At 44.8% G+C, this 13688-nt stretch overlaps 1 protein-coding gene across 1 annotated transcript in view; it reads left to right on the top strand.

The window, feature by feature from the left end:
* The first annotated feature begins 1754 nt into the window (after nucleotides 1–1754).
* The window catches only part of LOC119163678 (uncharacterized), a 30637-nt gene continuing 18703 nt past the window's right edge, over nucleotides 1755–13688 (top strand). The window contains exons 1-6 of the mRNA XM_037415733.2: nucleotides 1755–2141; nucleotides 4501–4570; nucleotides 6909–6961; nucleotides 7042–7134; nucleotides 8385–8480; nucleotides 11491–11559. Of these exons, the coding sequence (XP_037271630.2) occupies nucleotides 2067–2141; nucleotides 4501–4570; nucleotides 6909–6961; nucleotides 7042–7134; nucleotides 8385–8480; nucleotides 11491–11559 (456 nt within the window). The 5' untranslated portion in view covers nucleotides 1755–2066. The remainder of the gene's footprint in view (nucleotides 2142–4500; nucleotides 4571–6908; nucleotides 6962–7041; nucleotides 7135–8384; nucleotides 8481–11490; nucleotides 11560–13688) is intronic.

The following is a 13688-nucleotide window of genomic DNA, read 5'->3' as shown; positions in this document are numbered from 1 at the left end:
TACATCTCAATAAGAGACTGCCACATGAAGTCAAGTTTTTTTGGCGCATGGCAACAAAAAACACGTACACCGGCGTGCAAGCTAGTCGGCGCAATCGGCCACACGCCGCATTGCAACGCTCTCAACGTTACAAAAAAGGTGGCGCTATCTATTGAAGAAACTTGCAAACGCTCCTTTCTGCGCTGAACAAATTGAATAAACGGCCGTTTTATCTTCCCTAAAAGCAGTTTATATAAACTTTACACAATTTTTTTTAATTTATAACACGTAAGCACACTTTTTTACAATTTGTCGTGCTAAAATATGAGTGTTTTACAAGTTCAAGTTTATCGCTTCTCTAAGGTATTCTGATGGCAACAATGACAATGTTCTAAGATGGCAGCGTTTTCGTAGTTCCTTGAACTTCCTTCACGCAGAGTTTCTCAATAGGTCCGTTCGATTCACCTGCACCGGTCGGAACCGGTTCACGGCTGTGCACGCGAAGTTCAGAAATTGTGCAGCGTGAGTTCAGCGGTGCAGGCAGAGCACGACACCCAAAAAAAAAAAAATGACGATGTGCCGACAAGGTGTTGGCCTTATTTCTTTTCGGTTAATTTACACCGTTCATCAGACACTGACCTATGGCGAAACGCACTTGCGGACAGTTTATGAGGCGCAAACATCTTGAAAATACACAGCGCGTTTGTAGAGGCAGGTACGGCGCCTAAGCCACCTACGTCTAAGTGCTGGGTCGTCTGCTCAGCTGCACGCGCGGCCGCACCAAGCCGGCACCGTCAGCGAAGGAGGTGCAGGAAAATCGTGAACCGGTGCTGCACCTCTTCTGCACCTTTCGAAACGAATGGCAGGGTTCAGCGGTCGTCAATGCTGCACCGCTGAAACGAATGGCAAGGTGCAGCACCTTGTGAACTGGTTCACGTGGTGCAGGCGATTCGAACGGACCTAATATACACAAGAGGGAACTCTGGCACTAGTGTCTATGGGAGCTGCAAAACACGGCAGTTCAGCGAGCATGGCAATGATGAGTAGTACACACATTTGTCTAATTTTCGTACTTCTGGCCTGCTTCGGGCTCCGAGTGTGTTCGTGTGGCTTGGAGCTGTTTTTTCACGAAAACATAAATTAGCAAATGTTTGCTGTTCGCGCTTTACAACCTTATTATTTTAGGCTTACTATTTTGAATCAAGTCACTAAGTTCAAAAGGGTTTGTTTTTTCTTTCAAAACAAAACTGAAACACAGCAATAAACGAAGCCGCAAGTACGATTCGCCACCCACAAGTACGAAGACTAGGCAAATGTGTGTACTACCCATCATTCCCATGGTCGCTGAACGATCGCAGCGCCAGAGTGCCTTCTAAGTAATTTTGGGAAACTCTATGCCTTCACGGGTTCCTTGCGTAGAGTTTTCTTCCTCCGTCGGTTATAGCTTTTCCGGCCCAGTTTTTTCTCTAAAATCTGTTTATTAACTCTATGGTTAGCAGCAAACCAACCCGCTACATGGGAGCAATGACAAGAACACAACATCGCTTCAGTGTGTTGGTTCAACTCGAGTGGTTTGTTTTGCAATAATTTCCATGAAATGAGTTCAGGCAGCGTGCTTTCAAAAATGTTCCAGCTGTTGTTTTGCCACAATGTCATTCTTAAAAGAAGTGAACATTCTCGTGTAAAACCACTCCTCACTTCGCCAAACTTGCAGCCTCGTCTCGCCAGTCACACACAATTTACAAATCTACCATATTAGTTTGTTTCTTCACCAAAAGGTGACGCAAATATTGGCAAAATAACGGTTTGAATGCGTGGAGTTTGTCGACCATTTTGATTTAACGAGCCATCGACGGCAGTATCACTACGCCTCTCAGTTTTTTGGCCATCATTGGCCAGTCAGGAACCAATCCAGTTGCCGAGCTCAATCACGTCTCAACCCGCCGACCAGTCGCGCACTAACGTTTTTTTCACGTGCCTCGCGCAGAACTGGCGCTGCCAGGCAGTGCGATTTTCACTGTTTGGCGGCATTTAAAGTTGTCACCGTATGAGTAGTGAGCTCCAGTTTGACCCAGAAGCGGTTAAACATGGACTTCAACGACATGGAGATGACCCAGGTCATCAGCGTACCCGACGATTCCGATGACGACATGGACCGAGAGGTGCGTGTTCAATTGTTTCCCGCCACCGAGATCCGTTTTAAGCGAGTGGTGTCCGTTTTTCTTTCTGTTGTTGTTTTTCGCCGACGGGTCAACACCGATTCCTCAGCCGATCACCGTAGTGTGCTGCATACGGGCTACGGTACCTTATGGGCACTTAAACCGATACAGTTAGCGTCGCGTTGTGAAGCTACTTCACTGCAGTACTTCAACGACCTAAACTATGCAGTGCGCGATAGTAGCCATCACCCCTAACATCACGTCGAATGAAACACGTTGCCTACAACGTCGCTAACGCTTTAACACAGCTGTAATTTCGGTTCACTCACGACCCTAAAACTTCAAAGTTTGGGAGTTGTCAGTTCAAGGGTCATAAAGCGGGCGCTCGTAAACTCTGCACAATGGCAGACCAATAGACAGAAACCCCGACTTACCCTCCCCCCATCCTCCTTTTCCTATTTCGTGCTGAACAGCTGGAGCTAGTTTAGGGCGCGATACGGTTATCGAGCGATCAGTTTCTGACATCCATACACCTTCTCGAGATAATCTCGAACTTGTGGGGCCAGAACGCTCTCGGCGTCTCAAGGCTTCGTTTCGCAGCAAGGCGTTGCACTATCAAAGGCTAATCTAGTCTCGTGAAATCTCGCGAAAAAACTGAAACTTTCGTTCGAAAGTGACTCGCCGCCGCTTGACGCTTCGTTTTTAATGAGTGTCAACGGGGCATTCGATCACTTTCTCGCCAATTCGCCACGACTAATTTCATCCAAACTTGTTCACAACTGCGATCTTACGTCTGCTCACTGTCGCTCAGAAGTGGCAGCCCCCCATCCTCCCCCTCAAGCTAAAGAAATGCACCCCCCCCCCCCCCATCTCCCGTGATGGGGAGGGGGGTGCAAACTTGCCCACCTAATGCTCAAGCAGCTGCAATTACCGGCTACGTTAAGTTCTGAACATATGTACTGTATGTGTGTGACTGCATAAATTTTACATTCCAAATTTCTAATAGCATCACTCCATCAGTTCCCATGACGGCATGCTGCCACCCATACCCCAGAAGAGAGAATTGTCTCTGCTATTGTTTTATTCGGTTTATACACACGTTCACAGCTTAGCGGTTCACCCTTGCTGAGCTGCCCACAATTTGTACATTCGCTGTCTTTCATTCGTTAACGCTGTCCACTGGCGTAGCCAGGGAGAGAGGGGGGGGGGGGCACTCCAAGCGCACAGGTTCCATTCCTGCCCGTGCCAGCTTCATTTTGATGGGGGGCGAAGGACATATATGTAAACAAATTTATATGCACATCAAATAACCTCAGGTGATTGAAGTTAAGCAGGGGACCCCCACTGCCATGTGACTCACGATCATGTCATGGTTTTGGCAAATAAAGCCCCAGGGATTACCACATGCTTGCATCGAATACACTGCACAACGAGCGCTTAACTCGAAAGCATCCGTTTCTGTCAAACGGCAGCCACAGTACAGTGCTAACTGCTGACCCAAAATGTCGTTGGCTCAATTCCGGCCGTAGCGGTCGCATTTCAATGGAGGCGAAGTGGTAGAGGCCCATGTACTAGTGTGATGTCAGTGTACCTTAAAAGAACGCCAGATGTTCGAAATTTCCGGAGCCCTCCACTACAGCGTATCTCATAATCATATTGTAGTTTTAGGACGTAAAACCCACATATTGTCCACTAATAAGCAAGCTCTCTTCACTAAGATTCATTGAGGCTCCTTATTTCATTATAATGTAGTGCTCGAACAACAAATTAGTTTTTTATTCATTGTAACAGTAGAGATTAAAAAAAACGTGCTCTAATAAATAAGCAGTCTAGGTCTCACGAAAATGCTACGTACAAAATATGCATGCATGACGCAGGAAGTCTTTCAATGTGCCTATGCACAAGATCTTTTCTAGTTCAGGAACATCAGTCATTGGTAGCTGTTCATTCTTTCGGCCATGTCCATGGCATCTGCCCTACTCATTTCTGCCTAAATTTCAGCGATTGAAACAACAATTTCAACAAAATCCTTTTATGTTACAACTCCATCTTCGAAAAAAATGTGGTTTTAAAATCTCTTCAATATTTGTAATGCCTTTTTAAAAATTCCTCGAATGCCGAGCCTAACGCGAGCTATATATTTCTGTGATAGCCAACATCACGGAGACTCGCGTTTCCAGTTCTGTTATGAAAAGAGCAAGTTCCTCTGCAATCAATTGTGACCAACCAAAGCTTGTATTTAGTTTGCGATAACCGATAAATAAATATATCAGTGATTCAATATATCAGTTAAGTTCAACCATAATAATTTCAGTGCACGTCAGAAATGCCACCCTTCTAAGATCCGTTGCCCCCATTTCAGATACGGGCCGTGCTGAAGCTACACGATCAAGACGCACCTGCTGCATTTCAGACTTTCAACCTGAAGCCAGGTAACTCCCAACTTTTTGTACAGGTGCTTGGACCATTGCGCTTTTGCTCGCAGTGTTTAGATAAACCTTTTTGGGTGTACTGACAGGTTTGTGGGAGAGTATGAACCGAAACAATGTAAAATTAAGAAGTCAGAGAAGAGGCATGAGACACGTGAGCGCTGACTTGCATATTATTTAAAAGCAAGCAGCCGCATGTGTGGCAGATACCACGTGTTGTCTTCTATATGATGCCTGCTCAACGATCTGCAAAAGTAGTGCTTGCTTAACCCGCAAAATCACTGAAGCAGAAGTGATTGACAAGTTGGGGGACAACAATTAGTCAGAATGGTCAGTCACTCTTCCAATAAAGTAGGGTTGCAAAGTCAGCGCTTGCTTGCCTCAATATTCGTCTCTCTCCTTCCATGTCTTTCGCGTGCGCACTGCGGTGATCTAGTGGTTACAGTTCCCAACTGCTCACGCGCAGGTTGCGGGATCGAATCCCGGCCCCGGCCGCCGCATTTCCTATGAAGGCGAATACGCTCGAGGCCCGTGTACTTAGATTTAAATGCACGTTAAAGAGCCCCAGGTGGCCGAAATTTTCAGAGCCTTCCACTGCGGCGTATATCATAATCGTATCGTGGTTTTAGAATGTTAAACCCCATCAATTATAATTATCGTCTTCTGTGCTTTGTTTCTATCATGGGAAAAATCGCAGGAAGGGGAAGAAAGAAAACTATTATGGAAAAATTCGTAAACAGGAGCTTTGTGCCCGAGCTGACGTTTCTACAAGTGAACTCCTCTCCAAGGCTTGAAGACAAGTCGGCTCAAGCAAGCAATCGCTATTTACAGATGTTTTCATCGTTTCTATCATGTCTTACCAACATGCCTAAAAGGTCACCTTGGTGCAGGAGGATGCAGAAGTGGGCTTTATGTTTGCGTTACAAAGGGTAACAAAATGCAACTTAGTGATGTAAGAGGCTATCGCAGGTGGAGTGGGAGTTTTCCTGCATCCTCTTTCTGCACTCTTGTTTCTCCTTAATGGGACGCTAGAAAGCAAAACGATTTTTTGTGCATTAGTAAAGCATTATTTCACAATCCCGAAAACCCCACTCACTAGGACATGACGCTTAATAAGCGAGAAAATGTGGGTGGAGACGCCACATTGCGAACCCGCACCAAAATCTGTGAAGTTGTAGGTTTTGAAGGAGTCTTCTGGGTCCTACGTAGCTTCTGATCCAGGGCCAGAACCCAGGGCTGCTGTCAGGTGGCAGCACTGTATCATCGAGAGCGCTTTTTCGTGCATGGTGTTTCATTTTAAGCGCAGCTTAAAAAACACTAGGGTCTATTAGAATTCCTGTAAAGAAACACACCACTTAATGCTCCTGTAAAGGAACACACCGCTTAATACTTACGTATTGATGTCGCACCTCAGATATGCGTAATATTTGCTTTTGATCGACAATGTTCACAAGAATGAATGCAGCCACCGGTTCAAGATGGCTGGGCATAAACTTTGGCTGGGTGGCTGAATCGTGGAACAGATAGACCTAAATTTCTGCGTTCAAGTATCCCAAGAAAAACTGTTGTTCTGAAAAAACGAGCAAGCAACCGCCCACCGCATATTGGTGACAGCGATATTACGTCTGGCTTTGTTGTTTTGCAGCAGGCAGCGCTGGTTTGGCATGGAAAACTAGAAGAGAAGCGTAGCCTCCGTGACGTGTTTCCTAAAACCAAAAACGCCACAATGCCTCACGGGGTGGTACATTGGAAGGCCATGCTTTTGGTCCCGCATGCCATCGTGCACGAGGCAATGCTAAGCAAAGAGATCGCCGAATCACTTCATTTTGGTGCCCTCGGCAATCGGTCTTTTTGGAGAACACCATGCCTGTGCATTAGAACTTGCAGATCGCACATCAAGGATACCGGTGCACTCGCAAACACTACACAACAAACTAAATCAACGCAGCAGAGTTTCGCCTTCTCACTTTTCAACACTGCCTTTTCGTCACATATGCGCGAAAAGAGGTCAGAACTTGTTAGAACGCGGCCAAAAATTGATCACTATACATTAAAAAAATGCAATTTCTGGGCTTCGGCGCGGCTCAGCATTCAATATAGAGGTAGTTCGATATACCTGTGCACCAGTTCACACTTCTGCGTGGGAAGGAAACTCAAGGAAATTTCTCAACTGTTGGATCTAGCCAATAATTCTGTATATCTGGGATAGACTGTAGTAAGTTTTTGGCATGCACACGTCAGGCTGCACTTGCCCTCGATTTTTCCTGACTGGGCAAGGGCCTCGATTTTTTAGTGTGCTCAGTTCGTTATCATGAGGTTGCTTCGGTTTGCTTCGTTCCAGGGCCCAATATGGTCGGCCGTTCCCGAACCTGTGATGTCATCATTGAGAACTATGTGAGTTGCCGTTTTATTCTGTTGGCCTTAACACACTCGTGATGCAGTTGCTTGATGTCCTTGCTACCACCCTGTTGCAGGCTGTGTCAAAGCAGCACGCTGTCATCAATGTCGGGGGCCGCAGCTGCACAATCATGGACCTTGGCAGTCAGAATAAAGTCAAGATTGGCAAAGTAAGCTTGGCGAAAAAAGAATTTAGATTTTTTTTTTCCTTTTTTCTTCTGATGGACCCTTTTCATAATTTGCTAGCGCGCTTCTCTGCACTGCATATTTGAACAAAAAATGAAGGCACCTGTTCTGTTCAAGCGGACACGCGGCCGTGGTCAATTGTGCTGGGGCTTCTCTGTCATGAGTGTTCATATCAAGAGAGGTGACTCGACATTTTCCACGTCATTGCATAAATGAAACGCGCTTGACAGGCTATTTGCTATAAATGACAAGCCAACAATAGTTCAAATTACACAGCAAGAAAGCCAACTTTACAATTTTGAAAAGGGTCTATTGCGGTGCCCATTTCACTCATCCCCAGGACATGAATTTTAACTGTTTATTTATTGAAAACCTTGGTTTTATAGCGTCTCTTGCATCTTTAATGCCATGAAAAGCATACGACTGAGAGTAGTATCAACTTTGCATTCCTCTGCGAGTTTTGTGCAGTTATTGGATTTAGAGTCGGTGGGAACATTTCTTGCTGAGGTTTCCGGTATGTACTTTGTGTCTAGTTCACTTAAAAAATAAAACCCGCCTATGTGGCAGCTATAAAAAGCTTTCGTGATGTAAAATGTTGCTAGGAGCAATGAAACAGTGCAACATAATGTTGCTATGAATAAGTACCTTGTTAATTTTTGCCGCTAGTCTAATCAAAACACTGCACATTATGTGTACCTTGTACGTGCTTATATCTTGAGTTTTCGCTGAGCTGCACCATTAATGCTGAGCAGCAAGACTAAAAGATTTATACATAACTTGCAGTACGAAGCTCAGTGAGGAATACACCCAATCCTTGATATAACGGACTCATATATAAAGAAATATCGGTTATAGCTTAGTAAAGGAAAAGTTCGTGCAACGGTTGTAGCGTTCGGAATCCACCTTTATAAGGGATTTTCGGATATAACGAGCTTATTTTCGTATAAGGTGCAAGTTTGTTATAACGAAGTTTGAGTGTCCTTTAAATATTTAATGTCCTTCAGTTATTGTTTAGGCAAAAGGGCAGCGACTTTAACCCATGCATCTTCATTCAGTTCATCAGTATGCACAAGCTGATATTGGAGCAGCCATTCTTGTTATGTATGAATCTTGTCCACTTGACTAGCGAGGCTTTGAAGAAAACTTCTTGCGTTTAAAAGTTCATGCACTGTGCCCATCCTCTCAAGAGCTTCACTGATGTCTTAATTTGATTGTTTCTCTGTTTGTTTTGCAGCGAACCCTAAAGCCAAACTGTCAGTACAACCTCGACTACGGCGAGGAATTTACCATAGCCGGTCTCAGGGCCCGCGTCCTGTGCGACCAAAACAATGTGAGAATTGCATTTACACAGTTATCTGTAAAGTCAAATCTTGTTATAGTGAACCTCAATATAATGATTTTTTCAGATTACCGAAAATGTCCATTGGTTGAATGTAAAAATATTTCATCACTACGAATTTCAGAATACCGAATGTTTCAGAATACATAATCAAGCTTTATCCCCCAACGCTTTAAAATAATGAATAGCAATTTTAAAAAGTTACTCGTGGCTGTAAAAATCATGCCCAGCTCCGCAAGTGCCACTACCATCATCAGAGCGCCCGCGTATTTCTCTATCTGCCCGCCCTGTTCAAATGTGCAATAGCCCTATCGCCATCACCATCGCCTGGTACTTGTTTCTCGCGTCAGGCTTCGCTTCGTTGCTTTTGTTTTCTTCTGACAGCTTGACCTGCACGCTTGTTCTATGACTGTTTTCAAACGTTTTAAGTTCGCGGCTGAAGGTTCAAGAGGAGCTCCAGAAGCAGCTCAAAAGCAATGCTACGACAGTGATAAATGCAGCGCGAGTGACCTATGGGATTAAGTCTCCAATGATTACCCGTGCATCGCTCTACGCACAGTGTACACTACACTACACACAGTGTGACGGCAAAGGCAATGCCCGTGAGTTTAACTGACGACCGATGCGTTTCGTACCGTTAGTCGTGATGAGAACGAAGACGATGTTGAAACATCATGCGCGAACCAACGTGAAGAATTGGTATTTAACGCTGGCGCTTTTCAGCACGTAAAAAGGATGCGCACGCTTAAGAGTTCGTCTTTCAATCGTCGAATTTCCCATGTCAGGATAATTCCCACTTTTTCTCAAGTAAACGTGCACTGATTTCATAATATTTAGTGTTTGTTCTTTCACGCTTATTTGAGCATAACACTGTCGCGAATGTATACACAGCACAGGTAGGCGACTCAAGTGTTTGAGTTCACGATTTTTGCGCAAATTTTTAATACTTTCGCTACAACGGCTTCTCAAAATAACAAATGATTTTTAGCGGTTTCTTGAGATTCGTTGTATCGAGATTTCACTCTGGTTTCAAGGTACACAATGGACTTTTCTGCATTAATCGTCAATTTCACGATGCTAACCACACTGCCGTACCCACAAAAAGCAAGGTTGAAAAGCAGTATCTGGAATTTTTTAAAAATGGTCAGTGTTGTGATGGCCTGAGAAATGGTTTTTCTTCTTAACAATACAGTGGACTCTTGGCTAACAGAAATCTCTCAAACGAAATAGCTGTTTGAATGGAAGATATACCTCTACTCCGATTTTTTTGTACTTGGATTCTCCATTTCTTTACCTTGCTCAGTGAATGGCAATTCTGTTGCAGAACATATGGCTCCCTCGAGATCTGTTCAGTGGGACTAAAGAACAAAATGATTTTTTCGCATAATAGTAAAGTAAGATCTTGCAATCCCAAAAACCCTACCCTTACTGCAACACGACACTTGGCAAGCAAGGAATTGCGTGAGAATATAATGTGGGTGGCTAGAACGCCACCTTGAGATTCACACGCTAAACACTGTGACGTAGAAAATTTTGAAGGTGTCTACTGGATCCCACGTAGTTTCTAATCAATAAAAATTAGGTACATTGTCATATTTGGGTGCCACAGGCATAGCATAGGGAGATTCAAAAAATTTCATCAAGCCAATGTTGCAAAAATAAAAAATTCATTTTGAAACTTCTGACATCAAATGCAGAGATTTCAATGCAAAATTCGACAATGAAACTTCAACCTTGATTTTCTTTGCTAATAGTGAAGTTAATGTGGGTGGCTATAACGCCACCTTGAGATTCACACGCTAAACACTGTGACGTAGAAAATTTTGAAGGTGTCTACTGGATCCCACGTAGTTTCTAATCAATAAAAATTAAGTACATTGTCATATTTGGGTGCCACAGGCGTAGCATAGGGAGATTCAAAAAATTTCATCAAGCCAATGTTGCAAAAATAAAAAATTCATTTTGAAACTTCTGACATCAAATGCAGAGATTTCAGTGCAAAATTCGACAATGAAACTTCAACCTTGATTTTCTTTGCTAATAGTGAAGTTATGATAGTGAAGCATACTGCATTAGAGTTCTCGGAGAGCAGTTTGTCAATCTAAACCAAGTCATTGATGCTATTTAGTTTCCCTTTAACAAGATTGAACTGTGTGTGGAACGTAGAAGCCGATTTCGACGTTCCTCCCTTATATGTCCGCATATAACATTACTGGCGTAGAGTCCTATGCTCGCCGACATCTGTATTGCTCCGCAATTAGTACGGCAGCTGTTTGGATGATTTCGGTTTCACTCACTCGCATCGTTGGTGCGTAAGGAAAATTATATATACAACAAATGTAGGTGGGAGAAACATTGAGATGGTACAGTGTACACTTCGTTGTCGTATTAGGAGTGTTTTTTTTTTTTTTCCAACTAAACATTGCGTATGCGGCCGCACATACACCCGCTACGTTACGGACACCATGTTTACGTTTGAAGATGGGTGTGTTGAAAACGGAGTCCTCTCCGAAAAATGGAAAGAAAAAGATATTCTAGCAAAGTGAACAATAACTGCATTTTACTTACAATTTGCCGTAACTGAGTCTTGCGGTATATATAAAACAGCATTGATTTCAGCACGGCAAATGAAAAAAAATTTTGTAAGCTTAAGTACTATTTGATGGTGCTGTAGGAGGCATGCACTTTGGTTCTGTAGCTGCCGCAGTGCTGTCGAGGAAAGTTGTCGCGGTGAATAGAAAAAAATATCTACAGGTGCCTGTGTATTATAATCCCCTTTCTCACACGTTCCCACGTTTTTCCTGCCCATTACATTATAACGCAGTGTTTTGGGCATGTTGGTATGTCATACTGAAGGTTTATAGCGCACAAAAAAACATCTTTTTTAACACATTTCACAAAAAAAAAAACGCTGTCCTCAAAAGAGGTAACTTTGTTGCTTTGCTGAACTGACCTGCTTTTTATCCGTGCACTTCATTCGCATGTTTTTTTTTATTCCTAGGGTACCAACAACGACACTGGTTCCGACACATGCTCTGAATCCTTGCTAACAGCAATTGAAGTCGCCCTGGTAAAATTTCATTATTTTGATTTTGTTACGTGTCTTTTTTTTATAGATATTCCTGCAGTACATTTGAAGTGGCTATCTCAAACTTGTGCTAGTAGTCTGTCATGACATACAGGATAGGGGTGCAACAGCTGCGCTAATTGTGCAAATTTGATACAATTCGCCATTTTTGTGCCAAGCTGCGTCAGAACCGTCAAATTTGCTGAAATTGCGCCATGCTGCACTAAAATCGATGACTGATAGTGCGTTCCAGCCACCCAGTTTACTTCTGTATATGGACTAATGCCTGCAAGGCGTCCCGCCCCGACAACGTCCCCTAAAGCTTCGACCTAGCCGGCGTTCGCATCACATGCGGGAACGTGACGATCACGCCGCAACACCGGTGCTGTGTCGTGCAGTCGCTTCGAGGGGTCCTGGCTACAGCCCGCGACCGCGCCCTCCACGATCTCCCCAACCAGGGGAATGTGCTTGCCTGCGTGGCAGCCGATTGGGCTGGCTCGCATTTCACGCACACCGGTGCCTTCACCACCTTTGCAGACGGGCGCTTCGTTTATCGAGCACGGCTCAACTTACTGCATCTCGACAGTGCTGCCATGTGGGGGCCTCGGGATCGTGATCAGCGTTGCTGTATTTGTGGCTGTCCATGGTTGACCCTGCCCCACGTCTACTACTGCATGCCTCACAATGTCCAGTACCACGCCCGCCACAACACCATCCTTAACCGCCCCGCCTCCCGCAACTTTATGGTGGCATTTGAGAATCGGGCTGTGGAAGATATGGGCCTTTATCTGCACCTCGTCTTGGTGCGCGGCAAAGAGGCCATTATCCTCTACGTCACAGGCTTGTTTGAGGATACCCTGGACGCATTCGTAACTGTCGCAATGCCAAGCTCTCCCACTACGAACCGGTGGCCACTTTTCTCAGACGTCTGTATCCACGCGTCACTGTCGATGCCGTCATCATTGGTGCCCTCGGCGCCTGGGACACGTCCGTACCTGCGCCTGTTGAAGAGGCTGTGTGTAAGTGAAACCATTGCGGTTTCATGCGCCCTCTATCACTTTCATCTCCGCCATGAACGCTTAGTGTTTTGCATCTCGCTTCTAGTCTTCTTGCGATCCTTCTGCACACATCGTAGGCCGTTGTCCAGCTCTTTTTTTTTTGATGGTGAAGAAGCTTTATAAAGCTTCCAGTCTAGCAAGGGCTTTGGCGAAGGTTAGCCAGTTAGCACGCGCTTTCATTCTCGCCGCTGTCTTTTAGTACCTTGTCCCCCAACCTCCTTCGCTGCGTCGCCCCACATCACCTCCACAATGATCTTCTTGGCAAAACTTTGCGGCTTGCAAGTCCAGATGTTGTCGTCTACCGAGACAAACTCTACGAATGGTATATTAGTGCCAGTGGAGCGGAACTCCTCATCACTGTCATAATCGATGTTAGATGCTCTCACCCAGGGTCGTCTTCGCTGCGCTCTGTATCCTCCGATGCAAGCTGCCGCTGAAAACCGCACTTCCCGAAGCAGCTGCTAAGCTTTTCACTCGTCACACTGTCCCAACAAGTGCTCAAGTAATGCATTGTATCGAGAAGCGGTAAGTTCCCGGCATGGTTCCCGGGGTCATCACCTTGTGACACGCTCTAAGGAATTGCTAATCCAAGCCAAAGCGGCAAGTGCGCATTCGTTGCGGTGTGTTAATGCATTTTGTTCGTGCTGTGGTTACATTATAGGATAATACAGAAGCCACACGGCTGCTTTCAAGTTGAAGGTGATTGATCATGCACTAAACAACGGTAACAGGGCCGCCAGTAGGCACTTCGGTGTCTGCGATTTTTGTGTTCACTACTGGTGACGGCAGCACGGGCAGCTGAAAGCCACCAAGATGCGCTGGGCCTTCCGTGTGCCTTGCATGGTAAAAGTTTGTTTTGACAGAAGATAACTGCAGATGACTCTGTGTTAGATGGTCATCAGCCCAAGGTTGATGTTGTATGCTAGCCCTACGCCTGCAAGCTTTGTGTACGGTATTCGGAAACTCTCTTGTGCCTCAAATAAATCGTCTTGTGTTGAACCTGTGGTTTTATTGTTAAGGTATAACTTGATTAGTGCTTCTCAAAGAGTTTAGTTGGTTGTCACTGTGAGAATC

This window comes from Rhipicephalus microplus, chromosome 9 (assembly GCF_043290135.1).
Source record: "Rhipicephalus microplus isolate Deutch F79 chromosome 9, USDA_Rmic, whole genome shotgun sequence".
NCBI lineage: Eukaryota > Metazoa > Arthropoda > Arachnida > Ixodida > Ixodidae > Rhipicephalus > Rhipicephalus microplus.
The sequence above is the reverse complement of the archived record's forward strand: the minus strand, read 5'-3'. Positions and strand labels throughout refer to the sequence as shown.